The sequence below is a fragment of the Esox lucius genome, chromosome 8 (assembly GCF_011004845.1).
Source record: "Esox lucius isolate fEsoLuc1 chromosome 8, fEsoLuc1.pri, whole genome shotgun sequence".
Classification (NCBI taxonomy): domain Eukaryota; kingdom Metazoa; phylum Chordata; class Actinopteri; order Esociformes; family Esocidae; genus Esox; species Esox lucius.
In genome coordinates this window covers 13,166,119-13,184,042 of record NC_047576.1, presented here as the reverse complement: position 1 = coordinate 13,184,042, position 17,924 = coordinate 13,166,119, and the positions used below count along the sequence as shown (strand labels likewise).

The following is a 17,924-nucleotide window of genomic DNA, read 5'->3' as shown; positions in this document are numbered from 1 at the left end:
GAGTTGATTAATCAAAATTTGGAGAAAGTGAAAGTACCTTAATACTTTCCAAAGGCACAGTAAATGTGGTGGTAAATTACACCAGGACCAGATATCTAATAATAACAGGTTAGAAAAAGTGGTAAGTTTATGCTAAACAGAGTATGACAATATAAAAATACTAGATACCAATAATATTGTACTTAAAAAGCAGTTTGTGTTGCTTGTACATTTACAAATCCTATTCACATAGTCCATTGCCAAGCGTTGGCAACAACAGTCTCCATCACCTTTTTCCAACATCCATTCAGTCCTTGGTTGCAAATGAATTATAGCCCCTTGGGTATTTCTAGGCATTTTGTAGTCACATTAAACCAATGACCATGCAGAGCTGAACATGGCTCATCAAACTGAAATGTAATCAGTCACTAGAAAAATAAATGAATCTCATTGGGCCATACTGGGTTCTAGTGCGGGCTTTTAATTGCTCCCTTTGGTGAATGGTGCGAGGCTAATGCAGGGTTCAGGCCCGTGTGCCTGGCAGCGCCATGTGGATGCCACGGATCACCGAGTGTCCTCACTGACATCAGCCTGTTAAGCGTGACCTCACAGGCATGTCATTAAAAGTGGCGCCAGCCCTCTTGATTACACATCCCCTGTGCCTGCCCAGTCTAACAGTCCCCCTGGAACTTCACTCACTGCCCCTACTCACTATTACCTGCTGGTTGACTGGCTGACTGAGGCTCTGTTAAAAAGAAGGAATCAAATCCCAGAACGTATTGTATAGAATAGATGCACTAATGTCCAAAAGAGAACGAGCGACATTCCCCTCCTCTCACCTGCACCACGCCATCCTTCCAGCTGACCCAGAAGCTACGAAACTCATCCCAGGAGAGGATGCCTGGTGTGGAGGCACTGACCACTGGCTCGCCCATCTTGCCAAGGGAAATCCAACTGCGGGTGTTCTGTCTGCCCCCAAGCACAATCTCCAGCATCTCAGCACTGTCGTGGGGGCCGGGTGAGAGGGCGAAGTGGGCATCGTTGTGGGTCTTCACGGCCACCTCGAAGCAGGTCATCTTAGCCGGCTTCTTGACATATTGATACTCATACTTGTTGGGTGTGGAGATGTGTATCCGTTCTGTGAATGGAAATGTCAGATTTACAGAAGGTTACGGCCAGTGCAGGGAATAAACCAGACTGTGTTGAGGCGTTGGCTAACACTCAAAATGAATTTGCTGGTGGTGAAGGGTGGTCCAGCGCTCTAGGCCACTGCAGCATGGGTTCCATTCCAGCCTACTGCTATTTCAGCACACCCTCCTCTGTCTTTCCCCCTTTCTGTCAATAAAGCATAAAATTCCCCCCATAAATGTTATTAATTAGCTATTATACCTGTTGTAGCTGTAATACGACATAGAACTCCATACTGACCGTTGGGGCAGAAGAAGACACTGTAGGTGTACTCTCTGGGCAGGCCCTCTGGCTGCGGGCGGAGACAACATGTTAGAGCCAACATCCCTCCCAGCTATACCAATCATCTGCCTCCCATCTCAGCTGTCCATCCTCTCCCTCATACCTCCACAAGGACACTCCTGCGGACATAGTCAAGGCCAGTGGGGGTCCTCCTGTCTTCCGGGTCATCTGTGTTTTTGCCTGTTTTTGTTGCTTGGAGTCCATCAGAACAGCAGCCAGGCTCGCTATAAGCAATGGCCCGCGCTATATATGAAAACAAAGACACAATTTGCCTCGTCATATGTCTGCATATTTGTTTTGCTCCTAAGTTCCCACAAATATTTAAAGTACACATTAGAATTAAAAACACATTGAATAATCAGCCAAGATTCTATACTTTAAATACAAAATCCCCAACTGTTGTGTAAATCCACGCATTTGTTAATGGCCCATACATCTATGGACAATACAATACCATGCTGCAAAACATGACAAAATACGGTTGTCAAGGAACATGTAGTTCCCTTTACCACAGAGCACATTGGAGCTGTGGCTGAGTGACAATGTGTTCTCTGTATGTGTGTAGTGAGAGGGAAAGACAAGGGGCCAGGGTGAGAGCTGCAGGGGGGCCCATTGACCGCCAGTGACCTGAAAACTGATCAACATGCCACTGAGTGTCAGTGCAAGGCCCTGGCTGCCCCCCCCCCCCCGGTGGTGGCCTGCTTTGTTCTCAGATGTACTTTTGAGGGGACTGTTTTTAATCGCTGGATGACCAGATCACATATGCCTCAGGTCCTTTACCAGGACAGAGCCTCCCGGACAATCAGTGCATTTCGAGGTAGAAAGGGAGATGCATTTGTAGCCCTCCCCAGGGATTCCCCACTCTCCAGTAATGCGTAACAGGGCTAACCTGTGATGTTGGCAGAGCCCAGCTCAGTGAAGGACAACACGATGGATGTGGGTGTTGCCTCTCCAGGAGCCACACACTTCTTTCTGGTCAGGTGATGTTTCCCAGGGTGGCCGACAAACTTGATGCCTTTGGGAACAGTAACCTTTATATGGACCTGAAAAAGAGAAAGAGAGAGAAAGAGAGAGAAAGAGAGAAAGACACACACACACACACACACACACACACACCCACACACACCCACCCACAAAACATACACAAACACACGCACACAAAAGGGAAGGCCCTATGTTAAGACAACAGAGATAGATTTCTTCTGACAGGACATGATTGCGTCATATCTGCTCCCCGGTCCTTTCTTCATGTAGCGTGACCTCCTCAAAGCTCTTAAAGGATTTTGGAGAATTTCGAATCACATTGCACATTTTCCCTGCTCACTGACTCATGGGTCTCAAGCTCACTGAAGGATTAAGTTCCACTCATCATCCAAATTTCACAGAGGGCTCTGTTATGCAGTCAGAACTGTTCTTCATCCACACGCTACAAGTTGTACATAACTTTCGAGGAAATATAAGAATCAAATGTTTTCAGGCGAACATCAAAGGGAGGGCTTCACTGGCCTGCATAATCACCTTACATGACGTTAAAGCATAGAAGTGCCTTTCCACAGGCTCATCCGCCAACACAATGATGTCATCGCTGTAAACCGGAAGATGGACAGACTTTTGGTCGTACATATTTCTAGACGGTTGTCACGGTTTAGCATCGCACCCCCCAGTCTACCCCTTTGCTCTAATGTTCACCTCTGCGCAGGCAGATAGGTAGCCAAGATGCTTACCTCTGCGCAGGCAGACAGGTAGCCAAGATGCTTACCTCTGCGCAGGCAGACAGGTAGCCAAGATGCTTACCTCGGCGCAGGCAGAAAGGTAGTTGTAAACAGTCAGCGGGACTTTGGTCTGCTCCCCGCGAGTCACACTGTAAGGGAGGGTGAAGTCCACAAAGAAGGGCTTGAATGTAAGAAGCTCCACCTTCTTGGCAAGGCCCAGCCCCTTTTCCACTGACAAGCCAATAGCTTCTGTCACCCAGGTTGTAATGGAGTCTGGAACATCCAATTGCAACTCAGCTTCCCCGGTCACATCACTGCCAAAAAAGATTTTAGGTAGAAAAAACACACACAGAGGGCTGCAGAATTTTGACCCAATAACTTGTTTCAGACATAATATAGGAGGTCAGGAACTCAGCTAACTTGTGTTACAGGAACACCTGTGACTTCTTCCATAACACATGTCAATATACAGGTGTGAAAAACAGGCAGGTGCTCAGTATAACTGTTGTAAATGAATGAGATCATTGTTGGCTACCCGTACTGAGGTCGGTTTTGGCCGGCGCAAAATATAATAAACATGCTCGGAAATGACTAACGCCCTTCCCTTTGATCACCCTAAAACTACTTCGATACGGTCAATAAGGGAAATCAAAGTGTTGGACTGAACGTTGAATAATGCAGAGCATACCGTAACTCGACCCAAAGGAATCGAGCATTATGGAAATCTATGCCTAGTTTATTTATATTGGCTGGAAATGAATGGAAGGAGCTGTTGAGAAAGACGATGCGTGTTCCAAGACAATCCTGTTTAAATGAGCCACATTCACACCCACTGGGAGAAAATGCTGGACAGCCAAAGGGTGGTGAAATACCCCTTACAAATATGTGCTACCCCACCCTGTCCTCCATCCTAAATGCTTACAGATCTGGAACACCACCAAGTCCCATTTAAACACCCACAATCGGATCCATCTCCATCCACTCACAAACACACAAAAGCAAATCCATGCAGAAACACACACACACACACACGCCCTGATGTGGGTATTCCAGTACCTGACATTGAGGCAGTGCCACACCCAGGTCTCTGGGAAGAACGTCCGCCTGCGCTTCTCTGCTCTGCAACAAACACACCACAATCTGACATCAATAGTGGCCATCTGATATAGATTTGGATGCAATAATTATTCATTGAAAAAATTATTGATTTTAAACGCTTGCTGACATGTGCATGTTCATCTCAGGGATTCAGACAGAAGTCTGTAAAGTCCAACATATTTATGGTCACCGTCTAAACAACCACTGTCAATAAGTTACAGTTCACCTCCTTCTCCATGTACTAATAAATAGTGGGCACAGTGACTGGTTATATTAGACAAAAAAAAGATTCCTTGTATGTCAAATTCTAATTGGCAAAGACTTGGATAAAGGGCTTTAGCTGCTTAGGCTCAGTAGCTACCTGGGCACAGTGATGGTTTCTAATGGGCAAAAACGTGGCTTCATGTCTGTAGCTACCTGGGCACAGTGATGAATTCTAATGGGCTAAAACTTGGCTTCATATCTGTAGCTACCTGGGCACAGTGATGAATACTAATGGGCTAAAGCTTGGCTTCATGTCTGTAGCTACCTGGGCACAGTGATGGTTTCTAATGGGCAAAAACGTGGCTTCATGTCTGTAGCTACCTGGGCACAGGGCGAGAGTGCATAGCTGCCACCAGTGTGGACGTGTGTGGCTGAAAGGCAGGAACGGCCTCGTCCGTGTACATCTCCTCACTCTGTCTGTGGTTCAGACTCACCATGTCAGTCATCACCACAAGACCAGTCTCCTGTTACACAGTACACACATACACAACCACATTTATGATTACCTAAAACAGCCCCCTGTTACACAATATGCATACACACAACCTTTGTAAATATTATCATGGCCCATGTGGTTGTCCCGTCCTTGTCCACCTGGTTGTGCCTAAGGAATCCTGGCACAGGCCTCCTATATTTATACCCAGTGACCATCAAAACATGCAAGTATTGCAGGTACTGCTATATTCTTCACCCAGCATAGCCAGAACAGGCCTGGCCACCCCTAAGAGTCTGGCTCTTTTCTAGGTTTCATCCACCTAGGGAAGTTTTCCCAGCCCCTGTGCATCAATTTCTTGGAGTTGCTTGCTCTTTGGTGTTTTAGGCTGGGTTTCTATACAAGCACCTTGTGCTGTTAAAAGGGCTTAATAAAACAAATTTGATTGATTTGATTGATCTAGACCAGTGGATCTCAAATGGTGTCTGACAAAATTGAAAACACCTGTCTGAACCACTAATACCAGGTAGAAGGTGTGTAGATATTAAAATGAATTTACAGTACATTTACATAATTACATTCTAAAATTATATATATATATATATATTTTCAATCACAGTAAGTGATTGAAAAAATAAGTGAATCACACAACAACATTCTTCATTAAAAGAGAAAACCCACCGCTTGACACTAGATAGAATTATTAGTTTCCAATAGAGTTAGAATTTACACATGTTTAAGATGGATAAAGGGCTTTAGCTGCCACATATTTAAGATACTGCCACAAACCAAGGGAAAATCGAGCAATAAGATTGCACACTGCAGAGAAACTTGATACAGTTCCAATACAGTTGTAGTCACATGTGCAAAATGGGGCTCTATTAAACATGTAAGGCACTCTACCCCCGGAAGGTGGCATCTCAAGCTATCAGTATCAGCAAGTTTACTCAACAAAATAATCTCACGTTTCGAGTCTTCTTTGATTTGTACTGAAAATGTTAGTGTAATATAAACATGCCCACTGTTTGGGTTGTTTTCAGTTGATGTTCCTATTGGCCATGACATGAAGAATAGCCTAGTTACAACATTTTCCCTTGATTTGTAAAGACTGCAGCCAGATGGGAGCTGTGTTTTCAGAGATAGGCTTTTCAAAACAAGAGCGATGTTAGTCTCAGGATTTCGCTAGCTACTCTAAATTATTTTTATATTTACTGTCAATATGGGTTGAATGAAAAGTTCAAGTCAAAAACCAATTGGGTCGTGATTGAAACTACTTGGTGCCAATTGACTCCTAAGGAGAAACCAGTTGTGAACCTGTGATCTGGACTGAAGCTTATGCCGTGTCAGGTGGTCGGTAAGTGGTTGTTATTCTCACCGTGAAGGCAAAGCGGGCATCTTTAGTGATTTCCCAGTGCCATGGGAACACTGAAGAACGCCTCCGTCGCTTAGATGACAGCCCTGGCCACCAGAAGTGGCCGTCATCTTTGGGTACTCCAAAGGCATCGGACACGTCAAAGTCTGCCAGTTCTTTAAACACCTGCAGAATAGTGGACATGCATGGATTATGTTCATTTCCTGTTGGATTATAGTTTAGTGGTACTGTAGGTTACAAACAAGGTGAAGGGAGAGAGACCTTGTCTGGACTGAGCTGGAAGTCTGGTTTGAGAAGGTAGAGGCTCTTGTCCACGGTGCCGACACATACGCAGGAGCCCTTCTCACCAATAACACGCAGACTGACAGGGTCACCTGGCATCGACTTGTTGGCAGACAGAGACACGGACACCTACAGACAGGCAAAGAAAAGATACATGAATCCCGTTTGCTCTGTATAGTCATCCACAGAGACGTTCAGCTGACCTGTGAGGGGCTGTGTGTTGCAGCCTTAGTTGAAGCCTGATCTATTTATGGTCAGGAGTTAACAATTAAATGCAGGGCTGGTAGACGGAGAATGAGAGCCCCTAACCTTTCACAGCAGTTTTCACCAGTTTTCACACAATTGCCCAAATTAGCCCTGTTTAATGTGTTCCAATGGCCTCCTTTCTTCAGCTCCTAACCTAACCCCTCATCATCTCTCCACAAACATACACACATAAACACACGCAAATACACAAATGACGAAATTACATTCAAAGTGAGGACCGGAATTGAAGTATCCGAAATGTATAACTTGCTTGAACTAACCCTAACCTTACCTTTACTTAACCCCAATGACAATAACCTATATGCCTAAATGAACAAACCCTAACCATTAAACTTAACTCTCAATGCCTAAAATTAACCCTAATCTTAAAGATACGATCTAACACTAAACTTAACCCAAGTCTAAAAAAAAATCCCCAAACATCCTTACTTAAATACAGTAACCGGTCCTCACTTTGATAGCAAATCGAGTACACACACACTCACGTATATACACAGTCTCTGTCTTGTCATGTCCACGCAGATAGCCACACACACACACCTCCCCCTACCTCATTGATTGCATACCAGGGAGCAGTAAATACTTCATGGAAGGAGTTAACCCACCCCGCCTATTGCAGTCAGCTACTGGGCAGCTGATGGGCCAACACAGCTGGTTGTTTACTGGGACTCAATGGCTTTAGGGATCCCACTGTAGCATAGCAACAACTATGGTACTCAAGTCAACTGGAAACACACACAAGAACAATAGGTAATGTCTCAGTAATCCCAATCTGAACACGGCCTGGTTGCGAGTCTGTTTCTAATTCAGCAAACTCATTTGAGTTAACACACTGTAAGCTCCTTCCACTTCTAGCCTGAGATGTCACCAATTAGCACCATTTGTACTATTCAAATAGTTGGCATGTTGTCAGGGAGGGCGGTCACGTGTCTCTCAACATAGAGTCATCAGCAACACACCTACCTACAGTATCATTCTGACAGGTGCCTGTGTAAGACGCACAGGCAGGGAGGCCCTGGCCAGTACCTGGTTCTCAAAGCTGGGCTGCACGGGAATCTGCAGACTGTCAGTGACGCCCTCTCCGTTCTCCCTAACATAGTAGACCAGGAGGCGGCTGAGCGGTGACATGCTGTGGGTCACAGTGAAACGCAGCAGCGCCATACAGCTGTCCGTCTCTGCCTGAGTGGAGGCCCCTGGGTGAAGGGGTTGGAGACAGAGGGCTGATTCCGAGACATGCATTTACAGTTTGACTCATTATTCTCGGGGCATTTCTAGCATAACACATTGGACTGTTTGGTGCAAATATGGCGGGAATTGAGCAGATCTCTCGGCTCTCCATTACGGAGACAAAACAGCCTTCACATTCGGTCATTTATGACACTGACCGGAGCTAGCGGGCGGCAGGGTGGTGTGGACGTTCTTGTCGAAGGTGACCGCTGCCCGCTTGTTTCTGCGAGCAGTGGCGTTGGGCTGCTGCTGGCCAGACTGGACAATGTTACCTCTGGAGGCGATCTCATAGTGGAGGGTGAAGTTACAGGGACAGGTTGACTTCAGAGTGACTTCAGCCTCCTCACCGATCTAAATAGACATAAACACACACAGCACTCAGGATGAACCCATTTGATATCAGAATGATCGTAGCTAATGGGATCATTTGCTCTTTGTTATCACCATTCACTTCCACTCCGTGCATTATATGCGACACGTTTCAATGACGGTGTGTGAGACCTGGCGATGCTGAATGCTCATGAAGGGGGTGGTAAAGTATGGATGGCAGTGTACCTGGAGAGGAGCACTGAGACTTTGGATCTGGATGTGACATTTGCTAGGCGAGTACCAGCTGCTGATGGATAGGTAGTTTGGGAGGTACTGGTCTCCAGCTGGACGGCCATCTATGGCAGTCACCTTGGTCTGAGGAAACAACACCGAATTAAACCCACCAAAACACTCCAAAGATGACCATGATGACAGGAAGTAAGGTCCTATTGGATTTTCTGATTTTCTGTTCCTATTGGAGTTCTGATAGTTCCCAACAGTCTCTGGTCTCTGATATTGGATTGTTTGTTTCCTAACATCTATTTACAGAATCTGAGTGGCTGTGGATCCATATTTTCTCTGTTCTACTTCTCCAGACTACAGATCCAAAAGCTTCTGCATATGCCTATATTTTACACATAGATGTTTTTTGCAGTCCTCGGACACAGTGTCTGGGTCTGGTGTAATCTAGGAGACCTACACACACCGACTAGATTTACATAACAACTTGCCTGTTTTGACTTATTACAGTAGCCTTGGTTTATGCAAACATGAGCACAATACAATGTGGTGCTGAATCAGTGTCTCACCAATGCCACCCCCAGAAGGCTGGTTGGTCCAGTGAACCTTCCAGGGCCAGCCAGCGGGGCCAACCCCACCTCTAAACAGCTGCCTCCTATTGGGATCTCAGGGGAGGCATGTAAGGGCTCCCAAGGATCAGCTTGGGGCTGAGGCCAGAGAAGTAAAGGCTGAGAATGAAGAGGCTACAGAGGAAGAGGCAATATGCAATTCTGCACTGAGGAGTTGAAGGAAGACAGCCAGAAGGTGGAGAGTGCAGAGGCCACTGCCCATACCCGAGGCCACTGCCCATACCCGATATCTCCAAAGCCCCACCAGGAGGACACCCCGAAAATGATGCAGCCAGCAGTTTAATGGCTTTTGATCTTCCCCTCTCCTTCTCTGCTGCTAACATTAACGAAACACCCAGGCCCTACACTTGTCCAGTGTCCGTTACCTGCAAACTACACTGTAACCAAAAATAAACAGACTACAAAGGTTGCACATCAAACAGCCCGCAAGACACAGACAGCATAGCGTTTCTTTGTCATCGTCATTGCAAACACTAGCTAAGGACACAGACAGACCGGGAAATGCAAAATTTGGCCACTGTCCAACTTTGGTTACTGGGGCGGGTGAATGGCTGTCCAGAGGTGGGACCATATGCTGTCAATCAAATTGAGTTGTAAGCTACTTGCTTAATAATTGGCAATTGGCATTACGGGTCAGCAGCAGAGAAGTAAGAGGAGGATGCAAACAGATAAGTTAAGAACATATTGAGAATAAATACAAACGCAGAACCTGATCCACACATGGTCAGAAGCTTCTGGATCTTTAGATATACAGTGCATTGCCTGTTTTTGAGAAGAGCAACTTTGTTTTTTCTTTGAACAACTATACCTAAATTAAAAGGTTCGATCTCATTCTTATTTTTAAATTTGAGATATAGCTGATGAGGGAGGGCCACAGCAAGTCCACAGCCTTTTTTCCTGATCTTTATCAAGGGTGCCACTAATTCTTGAGGACACTGTACACATTCTCTAACACTTTAACAAGTTAGAGCTGCAGCCAAAATTCTACTATTTCATACCTCTGTCCCCCTATAGACCTTGTGTGGTGAACCATAAACAGCTCTCCAGCTAGTAAGATGGCTGGCTTGGTTTTATGAATAAAAAGCTTTTTTTCTGGGAAGCTAAGCATGCCCTAACCATGTCCACTTCTATTAATCCTCCTCCGTGGCCCACTAACCTCCAGCCAGACGTACTGGGCTGCCGTGGGGATGGAGGGGATCTCAAACATGACCTGACCGTCTTTGGACGTCAGCTCGCTGGTGTACACATTGTCCTTGGGGGTCAGCTCTGCCTTCACACGCACCCGCACCCCATCCGCTGGACTCCCATCAGGGTAGGTTACCTCTACCTGAGGGAAACAAGGACAAAGGGAACCACAGTCAGGAGATCATTAACCCCAAGTCTGCATAAGGAACCCCACATCTTGAACAGTCCAGTCCAGTTTGCCCTTGACAGACACCACGTGACAAATTAATTACCTTTGGCTGTCTCTTACCTTTCCCTTGTAAGGCAGACCAGGCTTGAACTGCTTGCGTGTGTCCTTGGAGTATTTGATGTCAATGAGCTGCTTATGAACCGGCGTGGAGTCATCAAACATGGTCTGCTGCCCTCCGTCTGTGCTTCTCACGGACACCCACATGTTCACTGTGCCCCGGAAGTGATCGGCCACATCCAGGGGCATCATGTCTTTGACACACACGCTAAAGGTTGCTGACGCTTTGATCTGAAAACAGTTGGGAATAGACAGACTCAGATATCGAGAAGTAAGCCCAAGATAAGTCACCCAGAAGACTACTGGGACTTGACTCACCTCCATGGTCTTAACCACAGGGTGGCCCACCTCATGTCGGTAGTACCCAACTCCATTCACTGTCATGTTCACTGTCATCTTCCCCATCACTGGCTTCCCAAAGATATACCTAAGACAAAGATGCAGTTTGAGTAGAGGTGCTACTTTGCCCCTCTCCAAGCCAACGAACAATAAATTAACATGTTACTCACTTTGCCCTCACAGTGGCTTGTTCACATGTGTTGAGGTCCCGAATGTACCGTGGAGGGTCTATCACCAGCTCAAACTTGGGCATCACTGTAAATGGCAGACAGAAAGCTTGATTAGGGCACACTATATAAAGAAAAATGTTGGATGTCCAGTCCCATTTCAAGCCTATATAATACAGCTCAAACAAAAGTGTCAAAGTATTTCGGAAAGTATTTAGACCCCTTCACTTTCTCCCAATAATTGTTTTCTTATGGACTGAATTTATAATAGATTTTTTTTTTGCCATCCATCCACACACAGTACACAAGACCCTTTATTCAGTACTTGTTTTTATTCAAGTACAGGCTTTGGCTTGGCCACTCAAAGACATTCACAGACTTGTCCCAAAGCCACTCCAGAACTGTCTTGTCTGTGTGCTTCATGTCTTTGTCGGGCTGAAAGATGAAGATTCGCCCAAGTCTGAAGTCATGTGTGCTCTGGATCAGGTTCTCTTCAAGGACCTCTCTGTGTTTTGCTCTATTCATCCTTCCCTTAATCCTGACCAATCTCCCAGTCCCTGCAGCTGAGAAGCATCCCCATTGCATGATTCTCCCACCAACAGTATAGATGGTATTTTTCACCAGACGCTGTGCTCGGCATTCAGGCCTACTAGTTTGATTTTGGTCTTATCAGACTCATTTTATAATCCTTTTACTTTATCTAGTCACTCCACCAAAAAGGCTTGATTGATGGAATGCTTTGGATATGGGAGGTTCTCCCATATCCACTAGAGTGGCCATTGGGTTCTTGATCACCACCGTGACCATAGCCAGTCTAGGCCAGATACTCAGTTGGGCAAGATGGCCAGCATTAGGATGAATCTTGGTGATTCCAAACATCTATTTCACTGTGATGGAGCCCACTATTTTAATGGGAAATTTGAATTCTAAAGTTTTTTTTTTTATAAACTTCCGCAGATCTGTGACTCCACAAAAAGTTTGACTGTAATTTTGAAATGATGACTTGCTGCTGCCAATGTTGGCCAGGCCACTCTTGAAAACAGAGTCTTTCCTGGAAAATGTAATTAAAAAAATACATAGAAAATGAAAGGGTCATAATACTTCCCGAAGCCACCATACAGAGTTGCTGTATTCATGTTGGGAGTCAAAAGGTTTTTTTAAATTCAAAAGCCTTCAAATGAAAACCATTTCCCCAGCTGGATCAATGTCCTCCCCTCAGGTAGAAACTCACCATACTTTTGCACTTCAAAGGATGTGTTGTAGGTGTGCCCCTGCATCTCTACAAAGACCAACCACTCCCCAAACACAGGCTGGTCAGAGAGAGGGAAGCTCATGTTGACGATCCCTGAGGAGAGAAATACTGGGTTCTTGACTTACCGTAATCATCACCAACTACAGCAGAGAGTACACGGTGCATGGGAGATAATGAGAATCTAAGTCATATTTCTCACCACAGCAGAGGGGTTTAAGCTCTTTCCACTGGACCATTCTTGATCCTCTTGGGTCCTGCAATCCAAAGTACAGCCATTAAGAGATTTTCCTTTCATCCAAACAGGTATGACTCTGTTTTACCCTACACATAAAAGCTGAGGGGAATTTCCAAAAACCTACATAAGTCCTCAAGTAATTCTTACATACACTGACCTGGATCTGACTCAAAAGGAAAAACAAACCCTAACGACTGTCAATCAGGAAATTATAACCACCTCACAGACTTCCCTGACCAAGAGAGCCACAGGGTCTACTGGTTGCAGGTGGCAGTATAACACAAACACAGTTATTCTTAGTCTCTGAGCTGAGCTTGTTTACGAAAAGCTGCCGATTGGCACTACAAAGGCACTGCAGACTGAACACCAGAGGATGTGAGAGGGAGAGAGTGAGACAGAGAAAACCAGAAGAAGGAAAGGCAGGCAGGCGACAGAGAGTGGAACCGAGGAGTTTACAGCAGGAGAGAGCAGCTGAGGTAAAGAGAGCGGTTCCTTTCATGTCCTGCTGCAGGGGCCAGGCTGGGGCTCAGAGCACAGGCCTGTTATCAAGGTGAGCTCTTCCCAGCCCTGTAATCTCATGCCTGGAGTTGGGAGACTAAACCCCATGTGGCCCTCCCTCCCAGCCCTGGTGGTCTGCCATACAGGCTGCCTCTCCCTCCACTCACCACAACGTAGGCCTCAATCTGCAACACGGGAGAGAAGAAGAGGGGAGAAAAAAAAGTGTCAAGGATGGCACAAGTTCACTGCGAACTGCACAGCCACACTGCAAAATATCCCCTGGACCCCTCCCCTCGCCAACAATCATCCATCTGTGTGTGTGAACGACGGCCATGGCCAGCAGTCGGCCTTTATAGCTTCGGCCATGAATAAACACACTGTCTACACAGTGGCAACGGTATATTTGGAGCTACATCTAAAATTCCAGCAGAAAAATGACTCAAGGTTTGTGTAAATAGGTTACTGTATATTTAATGTTCTCTCAGGCCAGGTTTCCCGCACCTCACTTGCCTCTGAGAGGATGCTGGAAAAATAAGTGTGTAAAAAAAAAAAGACACATACAAGAAAAAAAAGCTAGGTTGATGCCACCCTTCATTTGAAGCTGAGGCACATCAAAGGAGGCCAGCCCAGCTGCTTGGCATCAAGTCCCACTGACACACATTAGGTCAACACACCTGACTCTCATATTTCATATCCCATCCATTTCCTGTAAGTAGGTGTGATGTCTTGGCTTTGATGTGAGAGACTGGGTGCATTACCTTGTCATTGGCCGGCCTCAGATCCGGAGTGACAGAGTACACGTTGATTAGCACTAAATTGAGAGGAACAGATTATTACCCACTTCAATGCATTTGTTTACGTACAGTGCAATAAACAATCCATGTCATGCCAAACACCTTTCTTCTAGGCCGCTATTAAAGCAGGCTTTTCACAGCTTACAATGGTAGATGAGTGAATCTACTTTAGAAAGGGTATTACAAGTCCAATGGCTGACACTGAAGAGGGGGTAATAGACCTTTGTGTTTTGGCTTGTAAACTGGCTTGTCTGTTTGGATGAAGACGGCTGTGCCTTTACTGTCCACAGTGACAGTGGTGTAGTTGTGGAAGATGTATCCCCCCTCAGTGATGTGGCGATTCCCCCACACCTTTAGAAGAGCCTGGCCTCTCTGACCAGGAGGGACCTGAAACCAGGAAGGACACACATTTTTGCAGGATGCAGCGCCTGAGCATAACATAACACCACCCAGATGAACGGCAAACCAGATGCTTAAGGGCATAACTAGCCTAGTGGACAACACTTCATAAGGATTGGGTCGGGGGATAGAGAGAGGGAAAGAATCAAGTCACGCACGCTGGATTGATCCATTCCAGCCTTTAGGGGCTACAAACCCATACATGCACGTCAACAGCTGTCGCATATTATATTGCGGCTGTTACCTTATTCCAAATGAATGCGCAAAAAGGCAGATGTTCACATACAAATGATGTTAGTGTTGTTTTGCATGTCGTGTATGGAATGTGGACAGAGTGACTGGGATCTCACTACTGTGCAGCTGGAGAAACAACAATTTCAATGCATTTTTAAACCATTTAAATGTATCAACTTTTTTTTATTATATTACCTAACAACAATTATAGAAATGTCATTTACCACAATGTCATTACTCTTACCTTTAATTTGATTGTGCCTTTGTCTGAAATGGAAAAACAGAAAATAACAGTTAGTGAAAGTACAAGCAAAAATAACTCTAGTCAAAATGATCGATTTCTCTGATGATATCTTGTGGTGTGCGGTTAGCCTGGTTGTTGTGTGGCTAGCCTGGTCCAGTGTGAAAGCCACTGTGTTTCTAATAATAGTGTGGTGTTGTTACCTCATGTGTCAACACTGGCCCTGGAGGAGAACCAGTGTACACTAGTTTGGGTTGTCATGTACTGTTAGCAGTAACTAAATTTTTTTCCCATTCATATTAATTCACTCAATAACATGTTGAGTAAAATCTCTGGCCAATCCGGATGATCAATTCACTGGCAACTGAAAGGAAAACTGGTGGGACTGGAGTGATGCATTCTGCAAGAGATACAGCTGCAGACTCTTTTAGTGAAGTCCCAGCGCTGTCAAACAAATCCCAATGATACACAAAAGCCTTGTTAGTCAGGCCAGGCTTTGCCATAAACCTCCTATAAAAGGTAACATCCATTAAAGAAGAATTTTGCTTTTTTCAACTTGACGTTAAATGGGTCCTGATCTTGTTCCCAGACACTGCTGCCCAAATACATGGAAGGTCAGGCAGAACAGAGCATTAAACTTGACCTTCATTAGCCAATAAGAAATACCTGGCGCGATAGACATGGACCTAATCCCCAAGAATTGAACGATCATGGGACAACTGAAAGTACAATGCTGCTGAGCTAGTTCAATACTGCACTGACTTTGGGCAGAACAATGCAGTTACTGCTTCATGAAACATGTTAAATGTGATTAAATCACATACTACAGTAGCTAGCTAGCTGTTTATGGGCCAAGTGATGTTGTTTATGGGCCAAGAGAAACTGTAATTCATCATAATTTTCTTTAAAGAGCCATCACAAACTTAAAGGATCCATATGTAAGATTGTCAATGGACAACTAGCTTAAATACAACCATAAATTACCTTAAGATATCTGCAGTTAATATTTTAAGTTAAACTTTCACCTATTTATTTTACAAAATAGTCCAGAGTGCCTGAGATATTCCCCATTGAAAGTTAATTTACAGTCCATCTATCAGTTTGCATTGATGTGTAGTCTCCTCATACTGGCTTTAGACAATTGCAGTACTAACCACTACCCTAAAGCAGCATGGGCCAGCTAATACCATCATTAATTATGTGTTCGGTACAGAAAGAGGAGACAAGTCATGTTATTGTTTAAAGTCTTGTAAACAGTAAAGTAGAGGCAAGATTCTACAGTGTCCCTTTAAGCTAACCTTACCACATCTGGCTACAAATAAATGGAATAGTATGTGTGAGCATTTTTATTCTTCAATGGTAAAATCACATTTATGTAAGATCAAACCAAATATGGAGTGGATTTCAAATATCCTAGCCTACCACCAGCCTGAGCCCCACTCACCACAGTGTAGCCTAAACATCAGCTAGAGGAGAATCTTAGCTGTTCAGGACTAGATAAAATGCCTGCACACCCGGAAGCTCTCCAGATGGAAAGGCTGTTGCAATTTAATTCAGTAGCCTCACCTAGTACAGTGCCATGGCTGTGGGCCACCATCTCACCCTTCACTGAGAGCTGGACCTGGACGTGCGTCTCCTCCACAGCGTTGAAGATGGTGACACTCAGAGCCTCCTCCACGCCAGCACGGAACACAGAGGGAGCGGCAATTAGGTAACCCCTAGTGACCAGGAGAGAGCAGGGTACCTTAGTCTGGTGTTTACAACTCTGGTCTTAGAGGCCAAAAGACAGCTTTTTCAGTTTATTTTTGTCAAGGCTAATTCTCACTCATTCTCACACACAGTGCTCGAGAGAGATTCAGTTTATCTAGTAGGCACATGATACCTGCCAGCCAACAGGACTCTGCTCTATTGTTCAGTATGGGTGGCCGGCATCACTTCAGATGGAATATCAGTCCATTTTTTTGAAAAATAATGTCCCAGATTCCCGAGAATAACTTTCACATTTTGTCAAGGGAAGACGGCTGTCAGTAGGGTCAGAGGCCGAAGGTCATCCTCAGAAGCACATAAACATTCTGAAAGTCCAATTAAACTTTTACCACTGGTTGGCAAAGGGGTACCATAAATAATGGTAGAGCAATGGGTTCACTAGCAGTGACCTCTTAAAGAGTTCAGGAAGTTCACTGACCATAGCTGAGAGATTCTTTGCTTCCATATGGTGCTTTTATCACTTTTACATAATTACTACAGTACACTGTTATAGGTTGTTCAGTTAACCTTTTCATGAGTTCAAATTAATTAATTGAAAATGTAATAACATTAAAAGAAAAACAGGTTAATACAGATGACAGATATGTTTTCAGACCTTGGGGCTCCCATGTTAAACTTTCCTTAGAGATTACCCAAATTAGAAGGAATATGGAATTCACCAACCCAGTTGCATGTCTGAGTGTCAGATCAGGTGGTTAGCATTACAGTGCTGGGAGCCAGAGGCAATCTAGTTATGAGAAAATCCCTTAGAAAATTGGGCTTTGAGAAAAGCCAGATAATATAAGGAAATTGATTCTCTGTGTTTGATCTACTGCAAGTTCAACCAGCTCTTTGATAAGCCTGCGTCGGGTGTTGAAGACCATGCTTATTTTAATTAGACAGGCAGATACCTTGAACTTCACAGGGGTTTCTTCCCATTTCCTGAGAGCCCAGCCTCCAATGGGGACTGATGTTCTTTTCTTCGGGAAGGCGGTATTAGTCCCATAGCGTTCTCTATGGTGTGGTGTGGCGGGCTAACCTCATAATTACCAGACTGAATGCTGCTGCAGCCAACCATTCATGTGCGCTTGCGAGACCAGGCGGCTCATGAGGCTATTGGTGGGCTCCCCTCTGAAGCACATTGGCAACACAGCTTGTAAGCCTTCACAATTAACTCAGCAGAAATCTCCACATTTCAGGACTAGGCTCTGGCATACATTTCACAGCAGCCTGGCTGATGATTAAAAAAAAAAATCTTAATAATCA

General features: G+C 45.0%; 1 protein-coding gene across 3 annotated transcripts in view; it reads right to left on the bottom strand.

Moving 5' to 3' along the window:
- cpamd8 (C3 and PZP like alpha-2-macroglobulin domain containing 8) overlaps window positions 1-17,924 on the bottom strand; it is a 49,971-nt gene that overhangs the window by 29,775 nt on the left and 2,272 nt on the right. For 2 of the 3 annotated variants that reach the window (XM_034293818.1, XM_034293820.1), the window contains exons 2-24: window positions 16,479-16,630; window positions 14,916-14,938; window positions 14,260-14,425; window positions 14,003-14,055; window positions 13,412-13,429; window positions 12,711-12,765; window positions 12,491-12,604; window positions 11,263-11,347; window positions 11,072-11,180; window positions 10,757-10,984; window positions 10,439-10,609; window positions 8,660-8,788; window positions 8,263-8,455; window positions 7,904-8,070; window positions 6,590-6,739; window positions 6,332-6,493; window positions 4,845-4,987; window positions 4,218-4,280; window positions 3,244-3,475; window positions 2,339-2,492; window positions 1,553-1,692; window positions 1,369-1,459; window positions 819-1,117 (exon numbers count right to left, since the gene is read on the bottom strand). In XM_034293818.1, coding sequence (XP_034149709.1) covers window positions 819-1,117; window positions 1,369-1,459; window positions 1,553-1,692; window positions 2,339-2,492; window positions 3,244-3,475; window positions 4,218-4,280; window positions 4,845-4,987; window positions 6,332-6,493; window positions 6,590-6,739; window positions 7,904-8,070; window positions 8,263-8,455; window positions 8,660-8,788; window positions 10,439-10,609; window positions 10,757-10,984; window positions 11,072-11,180; window positions 11,263-11,347; window positions 12,491-12,604; window positions 12,711-12,765; window positions 13,412-13,429; window positions 14,003-14,055; window positions 14,260-14,425; window positions 14,916-14,938; window positions 16,479-16,630 — 3,097 coding nt within the window. The remainder of the gene's footprint in view (window positions 1-818; window positions 1,118-1,368; window positions 1,460-1,552; window positions 1,693-2,338; window positions 2,493-3,243; window positions 3,476-4,217; window positions 4,281-4,844; window positions 4,988-6,331; window positions 6,494-6,589; window positions 6,740-7,903; window positions 8,071-8,262; window positions 8,456-8,659; window positions 8,789-10,438; window positions 10,610-10,756; window positions 10,985-11,071; window positions 11,181-11,262; window positions 11,348-12,490; window positions 12,605-12,710; window positions 12,766-13,411; window positions 13,430-14,002; window positions 14,056-14,259; window positions 14,426-14,915; window positions 14,939-16,478; window positions 16,631-17,924) is intronic. The other variant, XM_034293819.1, reaches the window with a different exon arrangement.